Below are 27,173 nucleotides of genomic sequence, written 5' to 3' on the forward strand. Positions count from 1 at the left end.
GCTAGTTGCCGATGTTTATAGCCTGGAAAGGGGGTAATACCCATGGAGCTTCCCAGGCTATTAGTATCAGCTCACAACTGTATACTTAGCCTTTACTGGCTATTAAAATGGGGGACCCTAAAAAAGTGACGTAGGTTTCCCATATAATTAATAATAAACAAAGGCTTTGCAGACAGCTGCATGACGATTTTAATAGTCTAGGAAGGAGCCATGGATACTAGCCCAGGCTAAAAACTTCAGCTCTTAGCCGCCCCAGAAGAGGCGCATCTCTAAGATGCGTCAATTCTGGCACTTAGCCTTGCTCTTCCCACTTGCCCTGTAATGGTGGCAAGTGGGGTGATAGTTGGGGGTTGATGTCACCTTTGTATTGTCAGATGACATCAAGGTCCGAGGTTAGTAATGGAGAGACATCAATAAGACACCCCCATTACTAACCCCATATTCACATTGTATAAAAACAGACACCCAGAAAAAAGTTATTTCATTGAAACACACAGACTAGTTTAACTCACTGCACCTATGTGACGTCGGCACTCGTGCACTGACATCAGAAAGTTGAATTGAGTTCATTGGACATGAACCCACAGAACCTGTCAGACTGGCTAATTGCAGAATTGGCATATCTTAGAGATACATCTTTTTTGGGGAGGCTAAGAGCTGATGTTTTTAGCCTTGGGAGTGAAGTATCCATGACCCCTTCCTCTATGCTATTAATTTCAGTTGTCTGCATAGCCTTTGCTGGCTATTAATTATAGGAGGACCCCACATCATTTTTTGGGGGTCCTCCACTTTAATAGCCAGTACAGGCTAATTATATAGCTGTGAGTTGATATTAATAGCCTGGAAAGCTCCATGGTTATTACCCCCTTCCCAGGCTATAAACATCGTCCCCCAGCCATCAACTGTACATGTACAGCAAGCTGCACACACGCTGTACAATTTGTATATGTCCCTGACATCTGTATAACTCTCTATTCTATGTGTATTTACTGTACATAATCCATCTCTACTATCCTCTCAGCTCCTGCAGTGAATTTAGAGTACGCAGCAAATGAATTGCCGGCCCCAATAAGATCTTCTGCTATGGGACGCCTTGATTTCTTTGTGCGCCCCTACCCACGAGGATATACCGAATGCCCCAACTATATGGTCTGTGTCTTAAGATTTATGAAATAAAATGTACTTTTTGTGGGACAACCCTTTTAAGTTTGTTTCCATATTAGATCATAAGGAAAAATATCCTCAATTATACACATTATTTTCAATAAATATCAAAATTGACCTGCAACTTTGTGCAAATTTTACATTTTGGCCCTCTGTGTATTTGAGTTTGACATCACTGCACTACACCGATGCATCTAGCCTGTGCCAGTCGCACCGGTTGCACATCAGCTACAGAGTTCAATATAAACTTATCACTCTCACCCACAAACTGCTCCTAAGTTTAACACCACTCTGCTTCTCCTCCCTTGTCTCATTCTACCACACTACCTGTGCCCTCTGTTCACCTAATTTAATCTAGACAATCTATCACGTCACTCCTTATTAAATCAGGTGCTCAGAGAAGGGATGCCACCCTAATGACCTAAAACTAACATGTGCTGTGCCAATTGTTGGGAATGTACTACCGAGGACAATTTGGTCAATTCCCAATTCCAATACTCACAGTTTTAAGCGTGGCCTAAAAACGCATTTCTTTAGACTGGCCTATTGCCTCTCCTTACTTATATCACTAAACCCATTTTGCTCCAGTGGATGGCAAGGGCTGCATGAGGTGGCATCTCCTCCTCTTCCTCAACCTTAACATAACACACAGTACAATCCTCAGTGGTGGCACCCTATTACCCTTATTTCCTCCCACGTCACAACTCTCCAACCGCTCAATTGAATGTGGTAAACCACAGATGGATCTAGTCTGCAGAGCTGTTCACACATTGTATTCCATGGGCATCAGAACTCTACCCAAAGATTCACAGAATCCAGAAGAGTAAATCATCTACACCGATTCACAAAATGATTTCCTGTTGGATCCGGGGCCAGACTAAGTAGGGTCCGAGCAGCATCCAGACCCTTGTTACCAGACGAGGGAGTGGACATGATCCTGATGAGACCAAGACACCTGAGGCGCACATGGACTCTACTGTGCTGTCAGGGCAGGAAAAGGAGGGTAACTGTCAGGGTGAGGATGTCGGAGAACAGAGAGGATGACAATAAGGTTGTAGATCCCACTTAGTGTTACCCCAGACGTACGCAACTGAGTAGGTCAGCAAAGGAGCTGAAGAAAAAGGAATATGAGGAGGTTATGTTGTGGATTCCTGCACAGAGTGATGCAAACATGACAAGCAATGCATCCTGAGCCACAGCTTTGGCTGCGGCTAGCAGTGATTGTGAATCTACAGTTCGCAGGGGTGGCAAGGGTCACCTAGCTTTGGCCTTTTTTGAGATTGCAAAAAGATGACTCAGTAGAAGCAAAAATTGCGATAATTTGACTACTACATGCATGAACCAACAAATGCAAGATCAACATGCGTTGGTCTGCGAATCTCACTGCGCAAAAATGCAGTCTAGACGGCTTCACCAACCACAAGCTGTCCCATCAACCGCATCTGATGCTTCTTCCTCCTCCATCACCATGCAAAGTGTACTCTCACAGGGACACAGAACCACCACTTGTTTACCCTCTACAGTTAGGGTGAGTAAGAGCCCATCAGCTGTTATGGAAGTGGAGAAAACTCTGGCTTTCGTTTCACCTACCACACACCATATCTTTCTCAATCCGACATAACAAATTTTTTGATATGCGATGTGCCAACACGGTGGAATTCTGCTCTGTCATGTTGCAGCAACTGTGGCAGTAGCAACGAGCCCTGGTGCACTATGTACTTTTGCATAGCCTAAGATAACTCAGTACAGACATGGTCCAATCATGCTTCTGGAATGGGAACAGATGAAGGACCTCTGCACCCTTCCACACAGTTTCAAAATGGCTACTAAGAGGGCTAGCACTGAAGATGCCATCATCAGCATCAGTATTCCGGTCATCTATATGCTGGAGCACACTTTGAAAATTCTGCGGGAGGAGGTGGTGGTCCCTGAGGAAGAGGTGGAAACAGAGGAGGATGCGGAAGGGATAACAATATCTCTAAGTTCCTGACTGTCATTGCACAGGCGGGTGCCTTGGGAGGGTGGATTACAGTGATCGAGGGGGGCTCATGGTACCAGATCGAGGGGGGTTCATGAAAGGTATAGGAGCTGGGGAGCAAATGGAGGACAAGGAGGAAGAGGTGTTGGGCACGCAACAATCAGGAGATGAAGAAGATAATGATAATCATTATTTATATATTCCGCAGTGCTTTACAGTTTAACAGTTCATATACAAATCATAAGTCAAAATATTCAAAGGCATAATGAGCTATTGAACCTGTTTTTGTTTTTTTAAATGTTTTTATGAGTCTGTCTTGTTGCACGTGATTTGTTGTTGTTTACATTAATAAAGTTCAAATTTTATATATTTTATATATTTTCCTGGGATTTTCCTATTTTTTAACATGCATCTTTTTCTCTTCTATTTTCTCCAACATTCAAAGTAATACAATAATGAAAGCAAAATAAGACGACCCTGCTCATGAGAGCTTATAGTCTACAATGAAGTAGGGGGAGACACAAAGTACAGGTGCATATTTACAATGATGGTTCATCCAACTTGAGGGAGTGAGGGATAAATAAATAAATGACGTAGTCACCAGCCAGTTTTTGTGGTGCTGTTGGTTGTGGTGGAGTTTAATGGAGGGTTATTCTCAAATAGATAGTGAATGGGCTGCACACACACACACACACACACAAAAAAGGACATTGATTAGGGAACATGATAGGCTGCTCTGAAAAGATGTGTTTTAAGGGAGCACCTAAAACTGTGTAAGTTGTGGACCGTCCTAATTTTTGTGGGTAGAGTATTCCAGAGGATTGGCGCAACGAGGCAGAAGTCTTGGATCTGGCATTTGAAGGTACGGATTACTGCAGAGGTTAGTCAAAAGTCGTTTGCAAAGCATAACGAGCAGGTAGGCCAAAAAACAGAAATGAGGGAGGAGATGTAGGGGGATGCCGCACTGTAGAGAGCTTTGTGGGTGAGGACAAGCAGTTTGAATTGGATCCTATAATGAATGGGCAGCCAGTACCGATTAGCCAGATAGATGACACTGGCTAATGCACTAAGGATGGAATGGAGAGGAAAAAGTTGACAGTGAGGCCAGTTAATAGAGCATTACAATAATCCAGGCGTGAGTGGATCAGGGCAACAGTGATGGTTTTTTTTGTTTCCATGGCAAGAAAGGGGCGTATTCTATAGATGTTCTTTAGGTGTAAGCAGCAAGAGTGGGCAAGAGATTGTATATGGGAGGTGAAGGAAAGATTGATGTCAAGCATAACACACAGACAGCACGCCTGCTGCCTCGGCGCTTTTATGGTGCCAATCACAGATAGGGAGATGTCAGATTTAGGGATATTAGACATCGGGAGCAGATGAAGTTCATTTTTGGACAGGTTGAATTTCAGATAGAGAGTGGACATGATGTTGGAGACTACAGACAGTCACTGGTGTTCTGTAGTACAGTAGGGCTAAGGTCAGGGGATGAGGTGTATAGTTTTGCATCATCAGTATAAAGATGGTACTGAAAGTCAAATCTGCTGATGGTTTGTCTAATTGGGTCCATGAAGAGAAAGAGAAGAGAAGGGGGCCAAGGAATGAACACTGAGGGACCCCAAGAGTGAGAGGAAGACGAGATGAATTGGAGACAATGAACGATACACTGAAGGAGCGGTAAGAAAGATAGTTAGAGAATCAGGAGAGAGCAGTGTCCTTAATCCCTATTGACTGGATCATAGAGAGAAGGAGATGGTGGTCACCGGTGTCATGGTTGGCGGGATGGGACAGAGTGTTGAGTTTTACCCCACCACAAGCATACCATGAACTTGGACCTCATGGATACGCCCGACACAGGACCTCATGGATGCGCCCAACAAATGAGCGCCTTCTTGCTGCATCTGAAACATGAAGCTCGTATTGTTCAGATTAGAAATAATGCTGACTACTGAGTTACTACTCTGTAAGATCCACGATACAAGCGTACATTTTGCCAGATGCTTCCCCACTGGAAAGGATGCACGCATGCTGGAATATCGAAACACGCTTGTAGAAAATCTTAATAGAGGTTTTCCTCAAGACAGCAGTGAGGCACACAGTGTGCATCACAGTTATAGACTCCCAACCCTGGGAAACGTCAAGTTGTCAATGCAAAAATATTAGCAGCAGCAGCAGTGTAAGTTTCAGAAGCAATACCTGTTAGTTTATTCCCACATTTTTTAGACCAACCGATGCACCTGCAGAACAGAGTACAAGTCTGACATGTTGTGAACGACTGTAGAGGATGGTGCATGAGTATCTCGAGCTCAATATCAATGCCATAAGGAGGAATTTGGACCCTTTTGCATTTTGGTCTTCAAAAATTGAAGAGCGGCCTGAGCTTGTCTGTCATGTCTTGGAGGTTTTGTCATGCTCGGTAGCAAACATTCTCTTACAACGTGTCTTAAGCGCTGCTGGTGGTTGTCTGAAGGATAACCTTTGTCATGGCTTCTGTGCATTCTGTTGCTATTGTTGATGATGTTACAAGCAATTTAGTGAAATGTGGAGACTCCAAGTTGGGTCTCCATCTGGTGGTGGAAGGTTGGGTCTCCAGCCTGTGGTGGAAGGGGTGTCAGAGCCCCATTATACTATTTTTACACTGGGGAAATTAATGCCACTTTAATGGTGTTTGGCAAACATTTTTTAAATTTGAAGACTCCAAGTTGAGTCTCCAACTGGTGTGTTGCCTGTAATGGAAGCTGTGTCAGAGACCATTATACTATTTCTACTGAGGGGAAATTGAGGACACTTTAGTGGTATGTGACAATAATTTTTTGAAATATGGAGACTCCAAGTTGGGTCTCTTTCATATGTGTTGCCTGAATTTGGCAGGGCTTTCAGAGCACCAGTCCTATACCTGTCACTTATCCACCTGTTACTGATAAATGTTTTAGCTAGAAATGCTGGTCCAATCCCTGTCTCAGGCCCTATTCCATGCATCCATGCTGCACAATTATACTATTTGTACTCTGGGTCAATTGATGCCACTTTTCCTGCTGTCTGCCCCTACTTTGAGCTATTTTGGCAGTTTTTTTTGTTTGTTTTTGCTCTTCTCTGCAGACGTAGATTCACATATGTGTGGTTTGCTTCTAAATCAAAGGCTCAAACTATAAATCATCAAAAAAGCAAACATATTGGTAGACAGAAATATGACAATAATAAAAGGGAGGATGTAAACGGTCTTGCGTTGTCTACGTTGGCATGACCATTGAGTCCAGTGATTAGTTGCAGCAATGACATGCTCTTTAGATGTAACGTCACTGCTGCAGTCAGTCAATAAAGAAAGGAGAAGCACAAAGACATAACTCAACCTGTAGAGGGTAAGTAAGGCTGATTTTGGCATTTTTATCAAGCGAATACCACTGACTAGAAAAAAAAGGCTTATAACAAATAAACACTTTAATAATGAGACAGTAGGTGAACCCTCAAGTGTGCAGTACAATCCATAGCAGTACTGCCTAATTCTTTTCAAGACTTATAATCATCTAGGACAGGCAGACCAAAATATAGAATTGGTTACATAAAGTTTACATAAAAAGTATAAATCCAAATTACTTCTGCAGATAAATGTAGAATAATAAAATGGCGTGCCTATTCTGTATCTGTATCTGTATCTAATAAATTAGAAGGCCTTAAAGTTTTTATAAAAGTATATTTTGAACACTCATGCCTGTAAACCAAAAATGTAAAGTAAAACCTTCCATTAGATAAGAAACATGCTGCCGTAGAAATTAAAATAAATACAGAACAGAAAATGTTCTCTATCAACACAACTATAAAACACATATGAATAAGATTTGCTTCATACCTGTGCAATGTTTCCACGACTCAGATCACTCCCAGCAGTAGTTTCCTCAGTGTCTATGAGATTCTCTGTGGGGACGTTCTGCACTGGTTTCAGATAAGCGATTTCATTCTGCTTGGAGTCCAGAGTCACACACACATCATATGAGAATGGGAAAGGTAAACTGGTATCACTGATCTCAGAAGGACATCCCAGGGTGAACTGAGGATACACGTTTCTGTTGTATGCCCCATAGCTTGTAGGGGTGCTTGATTTTCTGCATTTTAAGACTACAGTAATTAATACTGTTGCAATGAAAACAATTGATATAAGAGCGATGGAAACCACCAAGTAGAAAGTCACGTTAGAAGAAATATTGGAAATATTAGGTTGTTTCTTAATCTCTGGAACGACTTGTTGAAAGTTTTCAGCCACAACTAATTGTAATAAAACTGTACATGACAAAGATGGGACCCCATTATCCTTCACCAGAACCACAATCTTTTGTCGCAAAATATCTGTGTCCTGAATGTCACGTCCAATTTTGATTTCACCAGTATATTTGCCAATGGTGAAAAAAGAAGGATCGGGAACTTGCAGTAAGTGATAGGAGAGCCAGGCGTTGTGTCCAGAGTCAGCGTCCACTGCAATCACTTTGGTGACTAGATAACCTTTCTCAGCAGAGTGAGGAATAAACTCAAATAATGCTGATCCCTCAGTGTCTGGTGATGGGTAGAGGATCTTCGGAGCATTATCATTCTTATCAATGATACATATCCTCACTGTGACATTACTGCTTAGAGGAGGAGATCCACTGTCTTTAGCCATCACCTGGAACTGAAATTCCCGCAACTGTTCATAGTCAAATGATCTCTGGGCATAGAGAACTCCAGTTATAGAATTGATGGAAATATAAGATGTCACAGGAATATTGTCTACGTTGCTGTTTAGAATGCTGTAACTTATTTTCCCATTTTCATCACCATCAGGATCTGAAGCTTGGACATTTTGTATTGATGCACCTGGTTGGTTATTTTCTCCAATATACAGAATATATTTCATCTTCTCAAAAACTGGAGCATTGTCATTCACATCTGAGATATTGAGCTGAATGGTTTTGTTGGTGGACAGTGGAGGAGATCCGCCATCCATACATTGTATGGTGACATTGTAGGAAGGATTTCTTTCTCGGTCCATGCTAGCTGCAGTTACCAGTTTATAGTAAGTACTAGAAGATGGAATTAGCTGAAAAGCCAAAGTGTCTGAGATGTGACAAACAACTTCACTATTCATTCCAGAGTCCAAGTCCTGGACATTCAGTAATGATAGGACAGTTCCTGGTGGTGAGTCCTCTGGAATTGATGCTGAGAGAGATGTGATAGTTATCTCTGGGGCATTGTCATTGACATCTATCACTTGTATTGTCACCTTACAATGGGTCACATATCCTCCACCATCTTTTGCTACTACAGTGATTTCATAGGAATCCAATGTTTCATAATCCAAATTTCCTATTACTTTGATGTCCCCATTTAATGAGTCTATAGTAAATAACTGACGAGCATTGTCAGAAATATGACTAAACGAATAAGCTATTTCCGCATTGGACCCTTCATCTTCATCAGTTGCATTTAGATGAATTACAAGAGACCCAATAGCTGCATCTTCATGTAATCTTACACGATATGTGTCCTGATTAAATATCGGCAGGTTGTCATTAAAATCTTGTACAGTAATCCTGACTGTAGCAGTGCTTGATTTCTGTGGGTTACCTCCATCCAAGGCTGTTAATATTAACTCATAGTAACTCTGTTTCTCTCTGTCCAGTGACTTTTCTAGAATAATTTCTGGATATTTAATTCCATCTGTCGCTATTTTTTCTCCAAGGCCAAAGTTTTCATTGCCGCTCAGTGTATAACTCTGTATGGAGTTGGTGCCTAAGTCTGGATCTTGTGCGTTTCCTAAAGGAAAACGAGCCCCCGGAGAGGTAACTTCACTGATTTCTAAATCAAAATATTTGTCTGCAAATATCGGTGAGTTATCATTCACATCCTGGATTTCTATGGTGATTGTATAAAAAGTCAAAGGATTTTCTATTACAGCCTCCAGGTTTATAAAGCAGTTTGGTTTATTTCCACATAATGTTTCTCTGTCAATTCTGTCTGTTACAAATAAGTCTCCATTTTCCAAATTAACACTGAAATATTGTTTGCTTTTTGCTTTTGAAATTAGTTGAAATTTTCTATTTGCAAATTCCTCCACATTTAATCCCAGATCTTTTGCCACATTCCCAATTACAGATCCTTTCTTCATTTCTTCAAGTACTGAATATTGTAACTGGCCATAGGTATCAGTGATAAAGAAGACAATAAAGGAAAATACCTGATAAATCTGCTCCCATTGTTTTCTTCTGTTTCTTGTTGTATGATTCATTGTCAGAAAGATGTGATATAAAAGTTTCCTTTGCTGTAATCCACAATAAGGGAATATTATTCCATAAAAAGGGAAATCACCAATGAAGATATTTATTGTAGTCCAGACTGCAGGGTGTCCTTCAGAAAAATCTGTGTTTTCTTATATCCGGCACTGTGAGGTTGTAATGATTTTAGTTGATTTTCTTTCTAGTCTATTTGGAAAAAATTTATAAGCAGTCTTATACTGCCACTTAGTGTTCAAAAATACTAACTGTTACTGCTTTGCAATAAGATATTGCAATTAGTTTGTAAGAGTCAGCTTTACATTGTTCATTAATTTAGCATGATTGAGTGTTAGTAAAATACATAATTATTATAAATGCAATAAGATTTTGCAACTTGTTTGGAAGTTTCAGCCTTACATTTCTATTTTTGTATGGAAAATATGTTAATATTATATGTAACCCACAAATATATAATATTTATGAAAAAGTAGTTTATCAGAAGTGTATAAAATATTTCTAGATTCATTTAAAATATCACTTCAATAAAACATAATTACAGTATGTAACACTGTTCTTTGTTTCATGTTCTTTTATTTAGAGACTAAACAGATTTCTTTACACTCTAAACATTTTACAATAAAAAAAGAAAAGAAAAAGAAATGCTACCACCTTTAGTGCTCTCTAGTTTATTATCTGGCAAACAAACTTTTTAAACTCATATTTTTTGCATATTTATAATAACACCTAATGTGAGTATTTGCAGGCACATTGCTAAATTAAGCAAAAATCTTTAAAACTAGCTGTGTCTAACCATTCCAGGCTGCTCCAGTTCACTTATGATAATTGAGTATACAGACACAAGACAGAAGAGGCTCACAGCTGCTGCTTTCCAAGGAAACACAATTCCCTATCTGATGTAATATATTTTCCTGTCAGTTGTATCACAGGAGTTAGTGTTTCTGGTATGTCAGGAGTCGTGTGATCTTATCATTATTCAAATCATGAAAAATAGGCTCATCGGTAACTGGAGCTCACATATCACTTACTTGATTTATCATGAGCTCAGAGGGTTGGAAACACTCCTGTGATAAAATAGACAGGAAAATGTGTAACATCAGAAACTATCAGCTGTCAAACCCTGCTGTGTCATCTGTATACTCCCTTATCTTAAATGATTTAAGATTCCCACCATGGCCAGGAGCTATGTATGTGTCATGCTGGGTGAGGGAGCTAAGTGCACAACAACGGAAGAGGGTGAGGGAGCCCAAACACTAGGAAAGGAGGGGAGTGGAAACCCTTAGGCAGATCTGACAACACCCTGTCTGCCCTAAATGTCCCTAAATTGATTCCGCACCTTTTGCCGAACAGGAACCTAATACCTGAATGCCCCTCGCGATAGGCCCTGGATGGGGAGGGAACAGAGTGAGTGCTAGGCAGACCCCACTACCACTAAAGACAATGAAGGATGACGAACGAGGGAATACACTTAGCTTGAGAGGACACAAGAGAGCTCATGTCAACAATCCTCATAAAAGCTCCAAGAAAAAACTGGTCGACTTCTAGCACACACTTCCAACCAGACAGAGGAAAATAGAGCTAACATCAGCACCTAGCTGAAGGGACTTACGACATTTAAACATCCAACAAGGTTGTGTCAATAAGCAGCAGAAGGTGGAGGTCGCTGCTAGGTCCTAAAGAGAGGAAGATATCACTCCATAACAGGGATGCAAAAATCAAGAAGGTATTTTCAAAGCCAAGCGTAATAACCTTCTACAGTCAAATCCAAAATTACTGTCAGTTGCACCTGGCACACTCGTGACATTATATTGACAAATAATACAGATAACAATTATCACAATTATCATCTTATTACTCTGTTATTCAATTCTCATACGGACATAAACAGACAAAACACAAAATTCACTGGTGATGTGGATTCTTTGAACCGTGTTCACAGCCTTTTACCCAGAGGTATGGAGAGATCCAGAAGAGAGATTGCAAGTGCAAAACAGATTGTAAGAATAAAATTTCTCACCTTGCTGCAGCTGGTGTTTTGCATGTCCAATCTCCCAGGAAGCTCCCACATACGGATTCCGAATAGGCTGGTTACATGGCCCCACGTTGGGCGCCAAAACTGTCGTAGCTGTTTGCGTTTTGACCCAATGTCAGATGACAGATCACCAGTGAGGCCAAATCAGGAGGTTACACCCGACATTTTTCAAGTGCGCTTGGAGACAAAGGACACCTCACACATATACTGTTAGCAAGTCACTTTTATCTGATGTAATGCAGCAAAAGGCAGTATTTTATACCATTTACAACAAATGTAACTCTTATGTAATTCATGTAGCCCCCACCATCACCCAGGGTCATACTGACCTTTATTCGTCACCACGTACCAAGAACATGTTGTGGCTGACTATTGAGAACATACAAGATAAGAAGTGTAGTCTCCTTGAAGCGGAGACCATCAGACTACTGCATAAACAGATTCTAGTAATTATAGCAATTAAAGGCAAAAGGCACTTAAAAGCAAACTATTAACCCTTCCATATCACCCCCCTTCTACAAGTGGCCTTCTGACACTCAGGACCTGGTTTCTCATCATGAGAGGAATGGAACAAATGAACCAGCCTAGGGGCATTCACCTCTGATGCTGAAACCTACATCCAACCTTCTGGACCTTAACCCCTACAGTGCACCAAGTACTGCAGGGAATGATGCTGAATATGAGAATAAACAATCTTTGAAATCTGGAACTCCAAATTAGCATCAACAATGATTGGGGGTGGTGGCAGGGGAGAGGACTCATGAGGTTCATCATACGTCTTGAGCAGAGACCTGTGGAACACATTGTCAATTTTAAGGGCCAAAAAGCTGCAGGGTTAATGACGGCGGTTATTTTATAACCAATAAACCTAGATCCCAGTTTCCTGGAAGGGATCTTCAAGTAAGGCATAAAGTCAGTTACTTCCTCGGTGTTCCGGTCACCGGCTACGCGCCACAGTAGGAAGTTGCCGTTCTCGGGGCACGACTCCTACTGGCTCTCCTTTGTGCTTGATCTCGTTTCTCACTTTCCACAATATCCTTCTCTTCTTGTCCTTTCTTAGGATACCGTTGCAAGGTAGTGCAGGTGCGGTTCCGTTGCTTTCTATTCGTTCTGCTAGGCCCCTGTCAGGAACCCACCCCTGACAGGTCCTCCCTGGACTCTCCCCAGGCTGCGTTCTGTTCTAACGTCCTATCTGACCCCTAGTTTTACCAGTGTGAGGAGTGGCCTAATACATAGTGCCTTTTGCTCCCCCTAGTGGCCAGAGTGTGAAGTGTAATGTGTGCTTGTGATACCTGGTCAGGTGAACTCCTTTAGTGCAATCAGACATAACATCACTCCCCTTAGTGGCAGAGCGACATTACTGCAACGACCAAGACTCTGGGGCGCTGCACTTTCACTTCACAGGTGTGCCCTGTCAGGTTTAATAAGTGGGATTTCTTGCCTTATAAATGGGGTTGGAATCATCAGTTGTGTTGTGCAGAAGTCTGGTGGATACACAGCTGATAGTCCTACTGAATAGACTGTTAGAATTTGCATTAAGGCAAGGAAAAAGCAGCTAAGTAAAGAAAAACGAGTGGCCATCATTACTTTAAGAAATGAAGGTCAGTCAGTCCAAAAAATTGGGAAAACTTTGAAAGTGCCCCCAAGTGCAGTGGCAAAAACCATCAAAGAAACTGGCTCACACGAGGACCGGCCCAAGACAGGAAGACCAAGAGTCACCTCTGCTTCTGAGGATAAGTTCATCCAAGTCACCAACCTTAGAAATGGCAGGTTAATAGCAGCTCAGATTAGAGACCAGGTCAATGCCACACAGAGTTCTAGCAGCAGACACATCTCTACAACAACTGTTAAGAGGAGACTTTGTGCATCAGGCCTTCATGGTAAAATAGCTGCTAGGAAATCACTGCTAAGGACAGACCACAAGCAGAAGAGACTTGTTTGGGCTAAAGAACTGTTATGACCTGGTGGTCAGGACAATAATGGACCTGGTGGTTAAGAGCACACGGAATGACCTGATAGTTACTGATAATAAGGACGAGCTCTGGGACGTGGGAACTCTGCTGACCGCAATCCCTAATCCTATCAAACACACTAGAAATAGCCGTGGATTGCGCCTAACGCTCCCTATGCAACTCGGCACAGCCTAAGGAACTAGCTAGCCCTAAAGATAGAAAAATAAAGCCTACCTTGCCTCAGAGAAATTCCCCAAAGGAAAAGGCAGCCCCCCACATATAATGACTGTGAGTAAAGATGAAAATACAAACACAGAGATGAAATAGATTTAGCAAAGTGAGGCCCGACTTACTGAACAGACCGAGGATAGGAAAGGTTACTTTGCGGTCAGCACAAAAACCTACAAAAAGACCACGCAGAGGGCGCAAAAAGACCCTCCGCACCGACTCACGGTGCGGAGGCGCTCCCTCTGCGTCCCAGAGCTTCCAGCAAGCAAGACAACAATAGAAATAGCAAGCTGGACAGAAAAATAGCAAACCAAAGAAATACAAGCTGGAACTTAGCTTCTGCTGGGAAGACAGGTCACAAGAACGATCCAGGAGTGAACTAGACCAATACTGGAACATTGACAGGTGGCATGGAGCAAAGATCTAAGTGGAGTTAAATAGAGCAGCCCGCTAACGAATTAACCTCGTCACCTGTGGAAGGAAACTCAGAAACACCCACCAGAGGAAGTCCATGGACAGAACCAGCCGAAGTACCATTCATGACCACAGGAGGGAGCCCGACAACAGAATTCACAACAAAGAACACAAGGAATGGACATTAGACCAGTGGAAATCTGTGCTTTGGTCTGATGAGTCCAAATTTGAGATTTTTAGTTCCAACCACTGTGTCTTTGTGCAACGCAGAAAAGGTGAACAGATGGACTTTACATGCCTGGTTTCCACCGTGAAGCATGGAGGAGGAGGTGTGATGGTGTGGGAGTGCTTTGCTGTGACACTGTTGGAGATTTATTCAAAATTGAAGGCTTACTGAACCAGCATGGCTACCACAGCATCTTGCAACGGCATGCTATTCCATCCGGTTTGCATTTAGTTGAACTATTATTTATTTTTCAACAGGACAATGACCCCAAACACACCTCCAGGCTGTGTAAGGGCTATTTGACCAAGAAGGAGAGCGATGGATTGCTACGCCAGAGAATCAAGAGAATGCCAAGAGTGTGCAAAGCAGTCATCAAAGCAAAAGTTGGCTACTTTGAAGACCCTAGAATATAAGACATATTTTCGGTTGTTTCACACTTTTTTGTTAAGTATATAATTCCACATGTGTTAATTCATAGTTTTGATGCCTTCAGTTTGAATTTACAATTCAATGCTCCCATTATGTTGTCTGTCTCTTAAGATTTAATAATTTAAATGTACTTTGTTTGTGGGACAACCCCTTTAAATTTGTTTTCATATTAGATGATAAGGAAATACATTTTCAATTGTACACATTTTTTTCAATAAAGATCAAAGTTGGCTGGTGACTTTGTCCAAGTTTTAAATTTTGTCCCCCTGTGTATTTGAGTTTGACATCACTGTGCTGTACCGATGCCTCTACCCTGTGCCATTCGTTGCACTGGTTGCCCATCCGCTACAGAATTCAATATAAACTTATCACTCTCACCCACAATTGCTCCACAGTTTAGCAGCACTCTGCTTCTCCTTCCTCATCTCAGTCTACCACAAACTATCATGGTATATCCAAAATGAGTGGGAAAATGCGAGATTGAGGTAGAAGGGGAATAGGCTTGGTGTTCGACATGTACATGAGTTAGGTGGTAATGCTACTGAAAGCTCAATTGAACAAACGCCATCTCGTCCTATCCAAAGACAACAGAGAACATCTTTTACTGGATGGGCTACTCAACTCCCTTTCTTTGGTAGCCGCACAGCGGTATACCTTGTAGATGAGGGCCAGAAAGAGCATGTGCTCCAGTGGATGGCAAGTGTTGCATCAAGTGGCCTCTCCTCCTCTTCCTCCACCTTAACATCACACACAGTTCAATCCTCAGAGGTGGCACTCCAATTACCCTTATTTCACCCTGCATCACAACTGTCCAAATGCCCAACTTACTGTGGTGTACCACAGATGAGCGAGTCTGCAGAGCTATTCGCAGATTCTATTTCATGGGCATCAGAGTTCTGCTCCAAAGATTCACAGAATCCAGAGGAGGAAAGAATCTGCACCAAAACACTAAATTATTTCCTGTTGGATCCGGGGCCAGATGAAGAAGGGTTCAAGCAGAGTCCAGACCCTCATTACCTGACGAGGGGGTGGACATGATCCTGATGAGACTCAGACACCTGAGGCGCACTCTGACTGTACTGCGCTGTCAAAGCAAGAAGAGGAGGAGGGTGACTGTCAGGGTGAGGAGTGAGAGAACAAAGAGGATGATGAGATTGTAGATCGCACTTAGTATAAAACCAGAGGTGCACAGTTGAGTAGCTCTGCAGAGGAGATGGATGAAGATGAAGACTAGGATGTTACGTTGTTGCTTGCCATACAGACATGGAGTGATGCAAACATGACAAGCACTGCATCCTCAGCCACAAGTCTGGCTGCGGCCAGCAGCTATCCCGAATCTGCACCTCACAGGGGTGACAAGGGTTGCCTAGCCTAGGCCTTTTTTGAGACCACAAAAGGATGACAAAACTCACATTATCTGCCAACTTTGCAAACAGCAACACAGTAGAGGTGAAAATTGCAATAATTTGACTACTAGATGCATGAGCCAGCACATACTGTATGTTAGTCTGGGAATATCACTGTGCAAAAATGCGGACTAGCAGGCTTCACCAACCACCAGCTGTCTCATCAACCTCATCCATCACCATGCTAAGTGTTCTTTCACAGTCACACAGAACCTCCACTTGTTTACCCCCTACAGTCAGGTGAGTGAGATCCCATCAGCTGTTATGGAATTGAAGATGATTGCTGTTTTCATTTCACCTAGCATACCACATCTTTCTCAAAGCACCATAACATCTCCGCCTGCACCTCACTCACGATCCAGCAGTTTGTCATGTTCACCCTACTTCACCCTCTCTTAGCACAGCAACCAGCCCTCGATCCTGGTCCTGGTCACATAAAAGAATGTTTTTTTCCTACACATACCAAAGCTAAGAGCTTGAATTTCACCATCTCCAATCTGTTGGCAATGGAAATGCTGCCTTTCTACCTTTCCAAAAGCTGATGGCCATCGCAACCTTTGTTGTGGCTTCTCTGCATGCTGTTTCTACTGCTGATGTTACAAGAAATTTATTGAAATGTGGAGACCCCAAGTTGTGTCTCCATCTAGTGGATTGCCTGTAGTGGAAGGAGCGTCAGAGCACCATTATACTACTTCTACTCTGCAAAAATTAATGCCACTTTAGTGGTGTGTGGCAATAACTTTTTGATATGGGGACACTCCAAGTTGAATCTCCAACTGATGTGTTGCCTGTAGTGGAAGAGGTGTCAGAGGCCCATTGTACTATTTCTACTGAGGGGAAAGTATCCTTCATGTGTGTTGCCTGCAGCACTAAGCATCCCAGATCAGCATGCCTGCACTTACTTTTAGTCAACTATCTGTGTTACCATCCTTAAATTTTTCTAACATTTGTGGTCTACCAAGCTCATACTTGTGCCTCCTGAGTGTGACTGAGCAAAAAAACATGTTGAGATGTTGAATGAGGTATCAGGGATCCAAGCCCAGCAGGCTTACGTTGGTACGTCACAAACCTCATCTTTATTTAAGCTTAAATCCAAAGCTCTAAATGCAGGCCCAGACCCTGATACTTCATGCATGGTCCATGGCTGACTGCTGCTTTGCCATTATCAAATTTCTACTGTGGGTCAATTGATGACACTTTTCCTAGTGTCTGTCTCTAATAATTTTTGCAAATGTTTGGACTCCAAGTTGGCTCTCCTTTACGTATGTTGCTTAATTTGGCAGGGCTTTCAAAGCACCAGACCTACACCTGTCACTCATCCACCTGTTATTGATAAATGTTTAAGCTAGAAATGTTGGTCCAAGCCCTGTTGCAGGCCCTATTCCATGCATCCATGCTGTGCAATTATACTGTACTTACAGTAAATTTGTACTCTGGGTCAATTGATGCCGCTTTTCCTGCTGTGTGCCCATATTTGAAGTAAATTTGCAGCTTTTTGGTACCCCAAAGGTGTTGTCTATACATTTGGTTTTGCATCTCATTGAATATTGAGATGTTCTTTGAACATTGGGATGTTCACTGAACCGAATCGAACCAAACCTTCAATAGTTTGCTCTTCTCTACTCTCTGCAGATGTAGATTCAGGTATGTGTGGATTGTTTCTCAATCAAAGACTCAAACTATAAGTAAATCATCAAAAAAGCAAATACACTGGTAGACAGAAAGAAGACAAGATAGGCAAAGAGGGATGTAAAAGGTCTTACATTGTCTACATTAGCATGACCATTGAGTCCAGTGATTAGTTGCAGCAATGACATGCTCTTTAGCTGTGATATTACTTCTGCAGTCTGTCAATTAAGAAAGGAGCAGCACAGAGACATAATTCAACCTGTGGAGGGTAAGTAAAGCTGATTTTGTCATTTTTATCTAGCAAATACCACTGAGTAGAAACAAGCTTTGTAACAAAAAAAAAATCTATAATAATGACACAGTAGGTGAACCCTCAAGTTCACTGTACAATCCATAGCAGTACTGCCTAATTCTTTTCAAGACATATAATCATCTAGGACAGACCGAAATATAGAATTGGTTACATGAAGTTTCCATATAAAGAATAAATACAAATTACTTCTGCAAATAAATGTAGAATAATAGAATAATGTGCCAGCTATGTATCTAACATGAATTAGAAGGCCTAAGGGTATGTTTCCACGTGCAGGAAACGCTGCGTGTTTGACGCTGCGTTGAGTCGCAGCGTCAAGCACGCAGCGTCCTGATGTTACAGCACAGTGGAGGGGATTTTATGAAATCCCGTCTCCACTATGCAGCCCTGCGAATCCGGACATGCGGCACGTCTTTTTAGATCGCAGCATGTCCATTTACCTTGCGGCGACGCTGCGGCGCCGCAAGGTAAAACACAGGGCCCTATGCGTGGGGTGCGATGATTCCGGATGTGTGCAATTAACACATCCGGCATCATGGGGTCCCCAGAAGGTGGCGAAGCTTTGGGCGGAGCGAGTTTTCCGCTCCGTCCAAAGCGCCGGCCATCCTGACCGTGGACATGTACCCTTAAAGTTCTTAAAAAGATATATTTTCAACATTCATTCCTGTAAACCAAAAATGTAAAGTGCAAACTTCCATTCGGTAAGAAACATGATGCTATAGAAATTAAAATAAATACAGAACAGAAAATATTCTCTGTCAATACAACTATAAAACGCATATGAATAAGCCTTGAATCATACCTGAACAATGTTTCCAGGATTCAGATAATTGCTGGACGGACCATTCCCAGCAGTAGTTTCCTCGGTGTCTATGAGATTCTCTGTGGGAACGTTCTGCACTGGTTTCAGATAAGCGATTTCATTCTGCTTGGAGTCCAGAGTCACACACACATCATATGAGAATGGGAAAGGTAAACTGGTATCACTGATCTCAGAAGGACATCCCAGGGTGAACTGAGGATACACGTTTCTACTGTATGCCCCATAATTTGTAGGAGTACTTGATTTTCTGCATTTTAAGACTATGGTAATTAATACAGTTGCAATGAACACAATTGATATAAGAGCGATGGAAACCACCAAGTAGAAAGTTGCATTAGAAGAAGTATTAGAAATATTAGGTTGTTTCTTAATCTCTGGAACGACTTGTTGAAAGTTTTCAGCCACAACTAATTGTATTGAAACTGTACATGACAAAGATGAGACCCCATTATCCTTCACCAGAACCACAATTTTTTGTCTTAAGGTGTCTGTGTCCTGAATGTTACGTCCAATTTTGATTTCACCAGTATATTGGCCAATGGTGAAATAAGAAGGATCTGGTACTTGCAATAAGTGATAGGAGAGCCAGGCGTTGTGTCCAGAGTCAGCGTCCACTGCAATCACTTTGGTGACTAGATAACCTTTCTCAGCAGAGTGAGGAATAAACTCAAATAATGCTGATCCCTCAGTGTCTGGTGATGGGTAGAGGATCTTCGGAGCATTATCATTCTTATCAATGATACATATCCTCACTGTGACATTACTGCTTAGAGGAGGAGATCCACTGTCTTTAGCCATCACCTGGAACTGAAATTCCCGCAACTGTTCATAGTCGAATGATCTCTGAGCATAGAGAACTCCAGATATTGAGTTTATGGAAATATAAGATGTCACAGGAATATCGTCTACGTTGCTGTTTAGAATGCTGTAACTTATTTTCCCATTTTCATCACCATCAGGATCTGAGGCTCGGACATTGTGTATTGATGTGCCTGGTTGGTTGTTTTCTCCAATATACAGAATATATTTCATCTTCTCAAAAACTGGAGCATTGTCATTCACATCTGAGATATTGAGCTGAATGGTTTTGTTGGTGGACAGTGGTGGAGATCCGCCATCCATACATTGTATGGTGACATTGTAGGAAGGATATCTTTCTCGGTCCATGCTAGCTGCAGTTACCAGTTTATAGTAAGTACTAGAAGATGGAATTAGCTGAAAAGCCAAAGTGCCTGAGATGTGACAAGCAACTTCACTATTCATCCCAGAGTCCAAGTCCTGGACATTCAGTAATGATACGACAGTTCCTGGTGGTGAGTCCTCTGGAATTGATGGTGAGAGAGATGTGATAGTTATTTCTGGGGCATTGTCATTGACATCTATCACTTGTATTGTCACCTTACAATGGGTTACGTGACTTCCACCATCTTTTGCTACTACAGTCATTTCATAGGAATCCAGTGTTTCATAATCCAAATTTCCAATTACTTTGATGTCCCCATTTACTGAGTCTATAGTAAATAACTGACGAGCATTGTCAGAAATATGACTAAAGGAATAAGCTATTTCAGCATTGGACCCTTCATCTTCATCAGTTGCATTTAGATGAATTACAAGAGACCCAATAGCTGCATCTTCATGTAATCTTACACGATATGTGTCCTGATTAAACATCGGCAGGTTGTCATTAAAATCTTGGACAATAATCCTGACTGTAGCAGTGCTTGATTTCTGTGGGTTACCTCCATCCAAGGTTGTTAATATTAACTCATAGTAACTCTGTTTCTCTCTGTCCAGAGACTTTTCTAGAATAATTTCTGGATATTTAATTCCATCTGTTGTAATTTTTTCTCCAAGGCCAAAGTTTTCATTGTCGCTCAGTGTATAACTTTGTATGGAGTTGGTGCCTAAGTCTGGATCTTGTGCATTTCCTAAAGCAAAACGAGTCCCCGGAGAGGTGAGCTCACTGATTTCTACTTCAAAATATTTGTCTGCGAATATCGGTGAGTTATCATTCACATCCTGGATTTCTATGGTGATTGTGTAAAAAGTCAAAGGATTTTCTATTACAGCTTCCAGGTTTATAAAGCAGTTTGGTTTATTTCCACATAACGTTTCTCTATCAATTCTGTCTGATACAAATAAGTCTCCATTTTCCAAATTAACACTGAAATATTGTTTGCTTTTTGCTTTTGAAATTAGTTGAAATTTTCTATTCGCAAATTCATCCACATTTAATCCCAGATCTTTTGCCACGTTCCCAATTACAGATCCTTTCTTCATTTCTTCAAGTACTGAATATTGTAGCTGTCCATAGGTATCAGTGATAAAGAAGAAAATAAAGGAAAATACCTTATAAATCTGCTGCCATTGTTTTCTTCTGTTTTCTTCTGTATGATTCATTGTCAAAAGAATGTGATATAAAAGTTTTCTCAACTGTAATCCACAATAAGGGAATATTATTCCATGAAAAGGGAATTCCAGACTGCAGTGTGTCCTCTGTAAAAATAGTTGTGCTTTCCTATATCCGGTACTGTGAAATTGTAATGATTTTAGTTGATTTTCTTTCTCTTGAAGGTGGAAAAAATTGATAAGCAGTCTTATACTGCCGCTTAGTGTTCAAAAATACTAACTGCTACTGTTCTGCAGTAAGATTTCGCTTTAGCTTTACATTCTTAATTTAGTCATCATGATTTAGTGATGGTAAAATATATCAATATAATAAAAAAAATATATTAAAAAATAGATCATAAGTAGTGGATAATCTAGTTATAAATTTCCTTTAAATATCAATAAAATAAAGTATAAAGGCAATATGTAATAAACAGTTCTGTTTCAATACTTACATTTTTACAAAACATTTTTCTTTAATATCTAAACATTTCACAATAAAGCAACAATAGAAAATCAGCCATTGCCAACTACATTGCTCTCTAGTTTAATGGTAACCTGATTATATATTTAAGTTGACATTTTTTGCAACTTCATAATACTTATGGTCAATATTTGCATTGACTTTTTTAAGTAACTAGTGAAAGGAGTTAATAAAAGAAGTTGATTAGTATTAGTTGAATATACTGAATTGTACAGATAACCAATTGTTATAAATCTTTATAAATTAACCCCTTCACCCCAAAGCCTGTTTTCACCTTCCTAAACAGGTCAAATTTTACAATTCTGACCAGTGCCACCTTAAGTGGTAATAACTCTGGAACGCTTCAACAGATCCCACTGACTCTGAGAAAGTTTTCTCATGACATATTATACTTTATGATAGTGGTAAAAAAACATTTGATATGACTTGCATTTATTTGTGAAAATATTGGAAATTTAGCAAAAAATTGGAAAATTTTTCAAACTTTTAATTTTTATGCCCTTAAGTTAAAGAGTTATGTCACACAAAATAGTTAATAAAAAATATTTCCTTCATGTCTACTTAACATCAGCACAACTTTTGAAACATCATTTTATTTTTTCCCCAAAATTTACAAAGCCATTTTTAGGGACCACCTCACATATCAAGTGACTTTGAAGGGTCTATATGACAGAAAAAAACACAAAAGAGACACCATTCTAAATATGTCACCCCTCAATGTGTTCAAAGCCCCATTCAAGAAACTTATTAACCCTTCAGGTGCTTCACAGGAATTAATGGAATGTGGAAGGAAAAAAATGAACATTTAACTTTTTTCACAAAAATTTTCACAAGGGTAACAGGAAAAAATGGTCCAAAAAATGTGTTGTGCAATTGCTTGAGAATATGTGGGAGAAAACCACTGTTTGAGCGCACAGCAGAGCTCAGTATGGAAGGAACGCCATTTAACTTTTTGAATTTAAAATTTGCGGGAATAATTAGCTGATGACATGTCGCATTTGGAAAGGCCCTGATGGGCCCAAACAGAGAAAAACATTCAAATGTGACATAATTTTGGAAACTAGACCCATCAGGAAACTTTTCTAGATGTATGGTGAGCACCATGAATGCCCATGAGCTTCACAGTAGTCTATAAGGTTGAGGCGTGAAAATAAAAAAAATCACATTTTTCACACAAAAATGTTTCTTAGCCTCAAATTTTTCCATTTTCACAAGGGTATCAGTTGAAATTGCACCATAAAATTTGTCGGCAGGATTCAGAAGGAATGAGCGCAATTTGAGTTTTTGAATGCAACATTTTTTTAAATCATTAGTGGACGCTATGTCGTGCTTTGGAGAGCCCCTGATGTGCCTAAAAAATGGAAACACGCCACAAGTAACCCTATTTTGGAAACAAGACCCCCTCAAAGAACTTATCTAGATGTGTGGTGAGCACCTTGAACCCCCAGGTGCTTCACAGAAGTTAATAAGGTTGAGCTATGAAAATAAAAAAATCACCTATTTCCCACAAAAAAATGTTCTTTTAGCCCCAATTGTTTTTATTTTAAGCAAGGTTAAAAGGAAAGATGGACCCCAAAATTTGTTGTGCAATTTCTCCTGAGTACACCAATGTCCCATATGTGTCCAAAAACTGATATTGAAGCACAGTGCAAAGTTCAGAAGGGAAGAAGTATGAAAGTACGACATTAGAGTTCAGATTTTGCTGGACTGGTTTGCGGGTGCCATAACTCATTGGCAAAGCCCCTGAGGTGCCAAAACAGTATAACCTCCCATAAGTTACCCCATATTACAAACCATACCTCTGAATGAATTCATCTAGTGGTGCAGTGATCATATTGACACGACAGGTGTCACAGAATTGTATACTATTGGGCAGTGAAAAAAAAATAATTACGTTTTTAAGACACAAATTTTTTTTAGCCCCCAGATTTTATATTTTCACACTGGGAAATGGATAAAAATGGAACCAACATTTGTCACTGTGTGACAAAAGGGTTAAGGCAGCTTTATTCTTCGAGTCAGTACTATTACTGCAATGCCACACTTAAAGTATTTTTATGCTTTTTCGCTTTTACATAAAGTGGTGAAATATATATATATATATACTGTATATGCTGTGGACTATGTATAGATTTATTGTGTCATCGGCAATAATGTAACATCTGTCTTGAAAAGCTGCAGGTCGCACTCAGGTGTTAATATGTATTTTCCTGAGACATGAAGACTTCTGTCTCCAATCTCTCCAGGGGTCCTGCTGGAAGCCAAGAAGAAAAGTAACATTTGACACCTCCTAGCTCTTGGAAGAGAGATGTTAATTACGGCCTGATAGTATCTCTGTGAGAACTTTTACACAAAGGATCTCAAGAGAAAATAATATATTCATTGGGGGGGCGCGGCCATGGTCCAATCAAAAAACAAGCAATTATGATATTAACCTAAGGGGCTGGTCTAGAAACCTGACCTCCAGACAAAACTATAAATTAGGCCTATATACCTAAAAAACTGGTTCACATGTGAGGGCAGCCTGAGACGCTGATGTATTCCACCAACTCCATTCACCCCCCCCCCACCCCACAGGGAGCAGAAAGCAAACTAACAGTTAGATTAGTTCTGTAAGTTTTCTCATGTTTATTTTTATACTGTTTGCATGAGTTGTATGTCTTTTTATTATCATATTTTTATACCTTTTCTTACTTTAAGCACCAAACCTTTTTGTATTAAAGTATAAAACTTTAACAAGTGGAACCTTGAATGTTCTAAAAGAATCCATAGCCTAAGGTGTGTGAGCCTTATGAGTAGTAGACATTATTGGTATTAATATTTCCGGGACTCATCGCCTGTGTATTTGGTGAGTGGTGGCAGCGTGTATGATCGGGTGTGTGGCCTGGGTCAGTGTGTGATTTATGCTTCCATTATAGCATAGGACAGAGGTTGAATGCTGGACTGAGAGTGGGGAGATAGATTAACCCTTGCAGGCACAACCCAAGTCACGTGCTGAGAGCGGGCACGAGACAAATTAGTTACACCACGGAGTGGAGATCCGCAACACATAATAAAAACTTTTTTCTAGAAAAAAGAATTGTTTTTACATCGTCGAGAAATATAGATTTTTATTTATCCACTAACAGTCCTATAGCAGATTGTAATTTGCATTAGAATATAACCTATACAGCTATGCCATTTTTATTTACATTTGTCCTTTTGATCGCAATTTATTCCACTTTTTGTTTGACAATCATAAAGTGATGAGAAAGTATAGTTTTTTGTCATTTTTATACAGTGTTTACTGGATGAGTTAAATGGTGTGACAGTTTTATATTTCAGGTCATTCCAGATGCAGTGATACCAAATATGTGTACTTTTTTTCAAATACAGTAAATATACGGATTTATTTGTAATATACTGTATATATTTACAATTTTTTTTAACTTTTTTACTTAGACTTTCTATGGGATTTTAACTTGTATTACTCTGATCACTGGTATAATGCATGGCAATGCATTACTGCTGTCAGTATTGCCCTGACCGACCGCCTTTTAAATTATGATTCTGGCATGGTCTAAAGGCCCCGTCACACTGAACGACGCAGCAGCGATCCCGACAACGATACGACCTGTCCGGGATCGTTGCTGCGTCGCTATGAGATCGCTGGTGAGATGTCAAACAGAGCGATCTTCCCAACGACGCAGCAGCGATGCGGCGACCTCTAGCGACCTGTACAACGACATCGTTGGTCGTTGTGACCCTGTCACATGGCTGCTATGATAACGATACAGACCTCGATGAGGGACGTCTTGTGTGATGTTGTAGTCACACAGGCGTGCCTTTGTGTTGCCTTTTCCGCCCCCATTCAGTTAATTCGTGGTCGCTACTGCGTTCTGATTGGTCGGCGGCCTAGCCATATGAGGCGACACGATAGCTCTTCCGTCCTTTGTTCCTGAGCGCGTGGTGGTGGATTGCAGATCGTTGTAGAGTTCTCCGGCCTGCGACTTCTAGCGCGTGGTGGTGGATTGCAGATCGTTGTAGAGTTCTCCGGCCTGCGACTTCTAGCGCGTGGTGGTGGATTGCAGATCCGTCCTGCGACTTCTATTCGTTTCTATTCTTCAACGGTTCTTCGGATATCTATACTTTGTGCACGGTAGGTATCGTTTGGGGTCTCAAATGCGTTTCCATTCCCTTTCCATTCCCTTGGCACCTATTATTCTTATATTTTTGCTCTGGAAGGAGGGAGGGAGTGCTTTGTTGGTATCTGTGTATATATATTTTAGCACATGGAGCCATTTTAAGTAGTCTCATGGGCACAGATAGGGTTACTAGGCCTTATTTTTTAAATAATAAATTTGGCTCTATGCCGGTTCCATTTGCATGGCAGGGGTACACAGCCTGCACTGGTGTGGTCAGTGGAGGACTATTGGAAGGAGGGACTGCAGACTGGCTGAGATTATTAGCAGTCCAGGCGAATTGTTCTCTATTTTACATTCACAGTAGTGTGGCTCATACATAAATCTTTTGAAATTCAAAATGTTGTTTAAAATTTTCCATATATGCTCACTGTATGCTATTCTTTCTTTCAGATGTCTTTCAATACCGAGGAGTTTGTTCGGGAATTGATTGAGATGTATAGATCCCTGCCCTGCCTTTGGCAGATTAAATCCGCAGAGTACAGCAACAGAAACAAGAAGAGGGAGGCTTTTGCCAAACTTGTTGCTCTGTTTCAGTAGCATAACCCCAGCGAGAAGGTGGATGAAAGTGTAGTCCGAAAAAAGATCCAGGGTCTAAGAACAGTTTATAAAAAGGAGCTCAACAAGGTGGTGAGGTCAAAGAAGTCTGGTGCCGCCACAGACGAGGTTTATGTGCCATCGTTATGGTACTTTGACTTACTTGGCTTCACCCGTGACCAGGAGCTCCCGCGTACAATGGCATCTTCAATGCGGCAGACCCTGGATGAAGACCCTGTGATCACGACTGACACCCCTGTTGGAGATGTAAGTACCTTCTTTGCTTGCTTCCCTGTAAAAAGCTTTAAAACTTGGTCTCTCATGCCATAGTCGAGTAGAAAATAGTAACTAAGTTTTTTCCTCTTTTATTATGCTGCATTTTATCCAAGTTATCCCTTCCACTTCAGATAAGTGCAATCCTTAACTTTTTGACCCCACTCAGTGCTCATACGGTTGAATTAAAAAAAATCCTATCCTGTACTACTAGTTCCCCCACTTATTTACTTCTAAATTTTCTGTTCCTGCAGCAAAATCGCCATGATGATCAGTCCACCCCGACCGGTGACAACCTGCTGTGACATGAACCAAGCCGGGTGGAGGCTAATGAGGGGTCTATTGAAGACCCTGCACCCTCAACCCCCAACACAGCTTATTTACCACGTCGGATGAAGAATGGTCATAAAAAAAGGACACAGTGTCGCCATCGACAGAGTTGGTCACTTTGGCCAA

The 27,173-nt window shown here is 41.0% G+C and overlaps 3 protein-coding genes across 3 annotated transcripts in view; all 3 read right to left on the reverse strand.

Annotated features, from left to right (window-relative positions):
• The window catches only part of LOC138675454 (protocadherin gamma-A4-like), a 732,953-nt gene that overhangs the window by 641,174 nt on the left and 64,606 nt on the right, over positions 1 to 27,173 (reverse strand). The window lies entirely within an intron of this gene.
• On the reverse strand, positions 6,981 to 9,540 carry LOC138673787 (protocadherin gamma-B4-like). Its single transcript, XM_069761832.1, has one exon. The coding sequence runs from the start codon at positions 9,393 to 9,395 to the stop codon at positions 6,981 to 6,983; it is 2,415 nt and encodes an 804-aa protein (XP_069617933.1). The 5' UTR covers positions 9,396 to 9,540.
• LOC138673788 (protocadherin gamma-B2-like) lies at positions 17,727 to 26,767 on the reverse strand. The gene is made up of 4 exons (XM_069761833.1): positions 26,608 to 26,767; positions 18,831 to 21,241; positions 17,850 to 17,933; positions 17,727 to 17,765 (listed from the first exon to the last, which is right to left on the reverse strand). Exons 1-4 carry the CDS (start codon positions 26,765 to 26,767, stop codon positions 17,727 to 17,729), a joined length of 2,694 nt encoding a protein of 897 aa, XP_069617934.1.

The sequence above is a fragment of the Ranitomeya imitator genome, chromosome 4, assembly GCF_032444005.1.
Source record: "Ranitomeya imitator isolate aRanImi1 chromosome 4, aRanImi1.pri, whole genome shotgun sequence".
NCBI classification, from domain to species: Eukaryota; Metazoa; Chordata; class Amphibia; order Anura; family Dendrobatidae; genus Ranitomeya; species Ranitomeya imitator.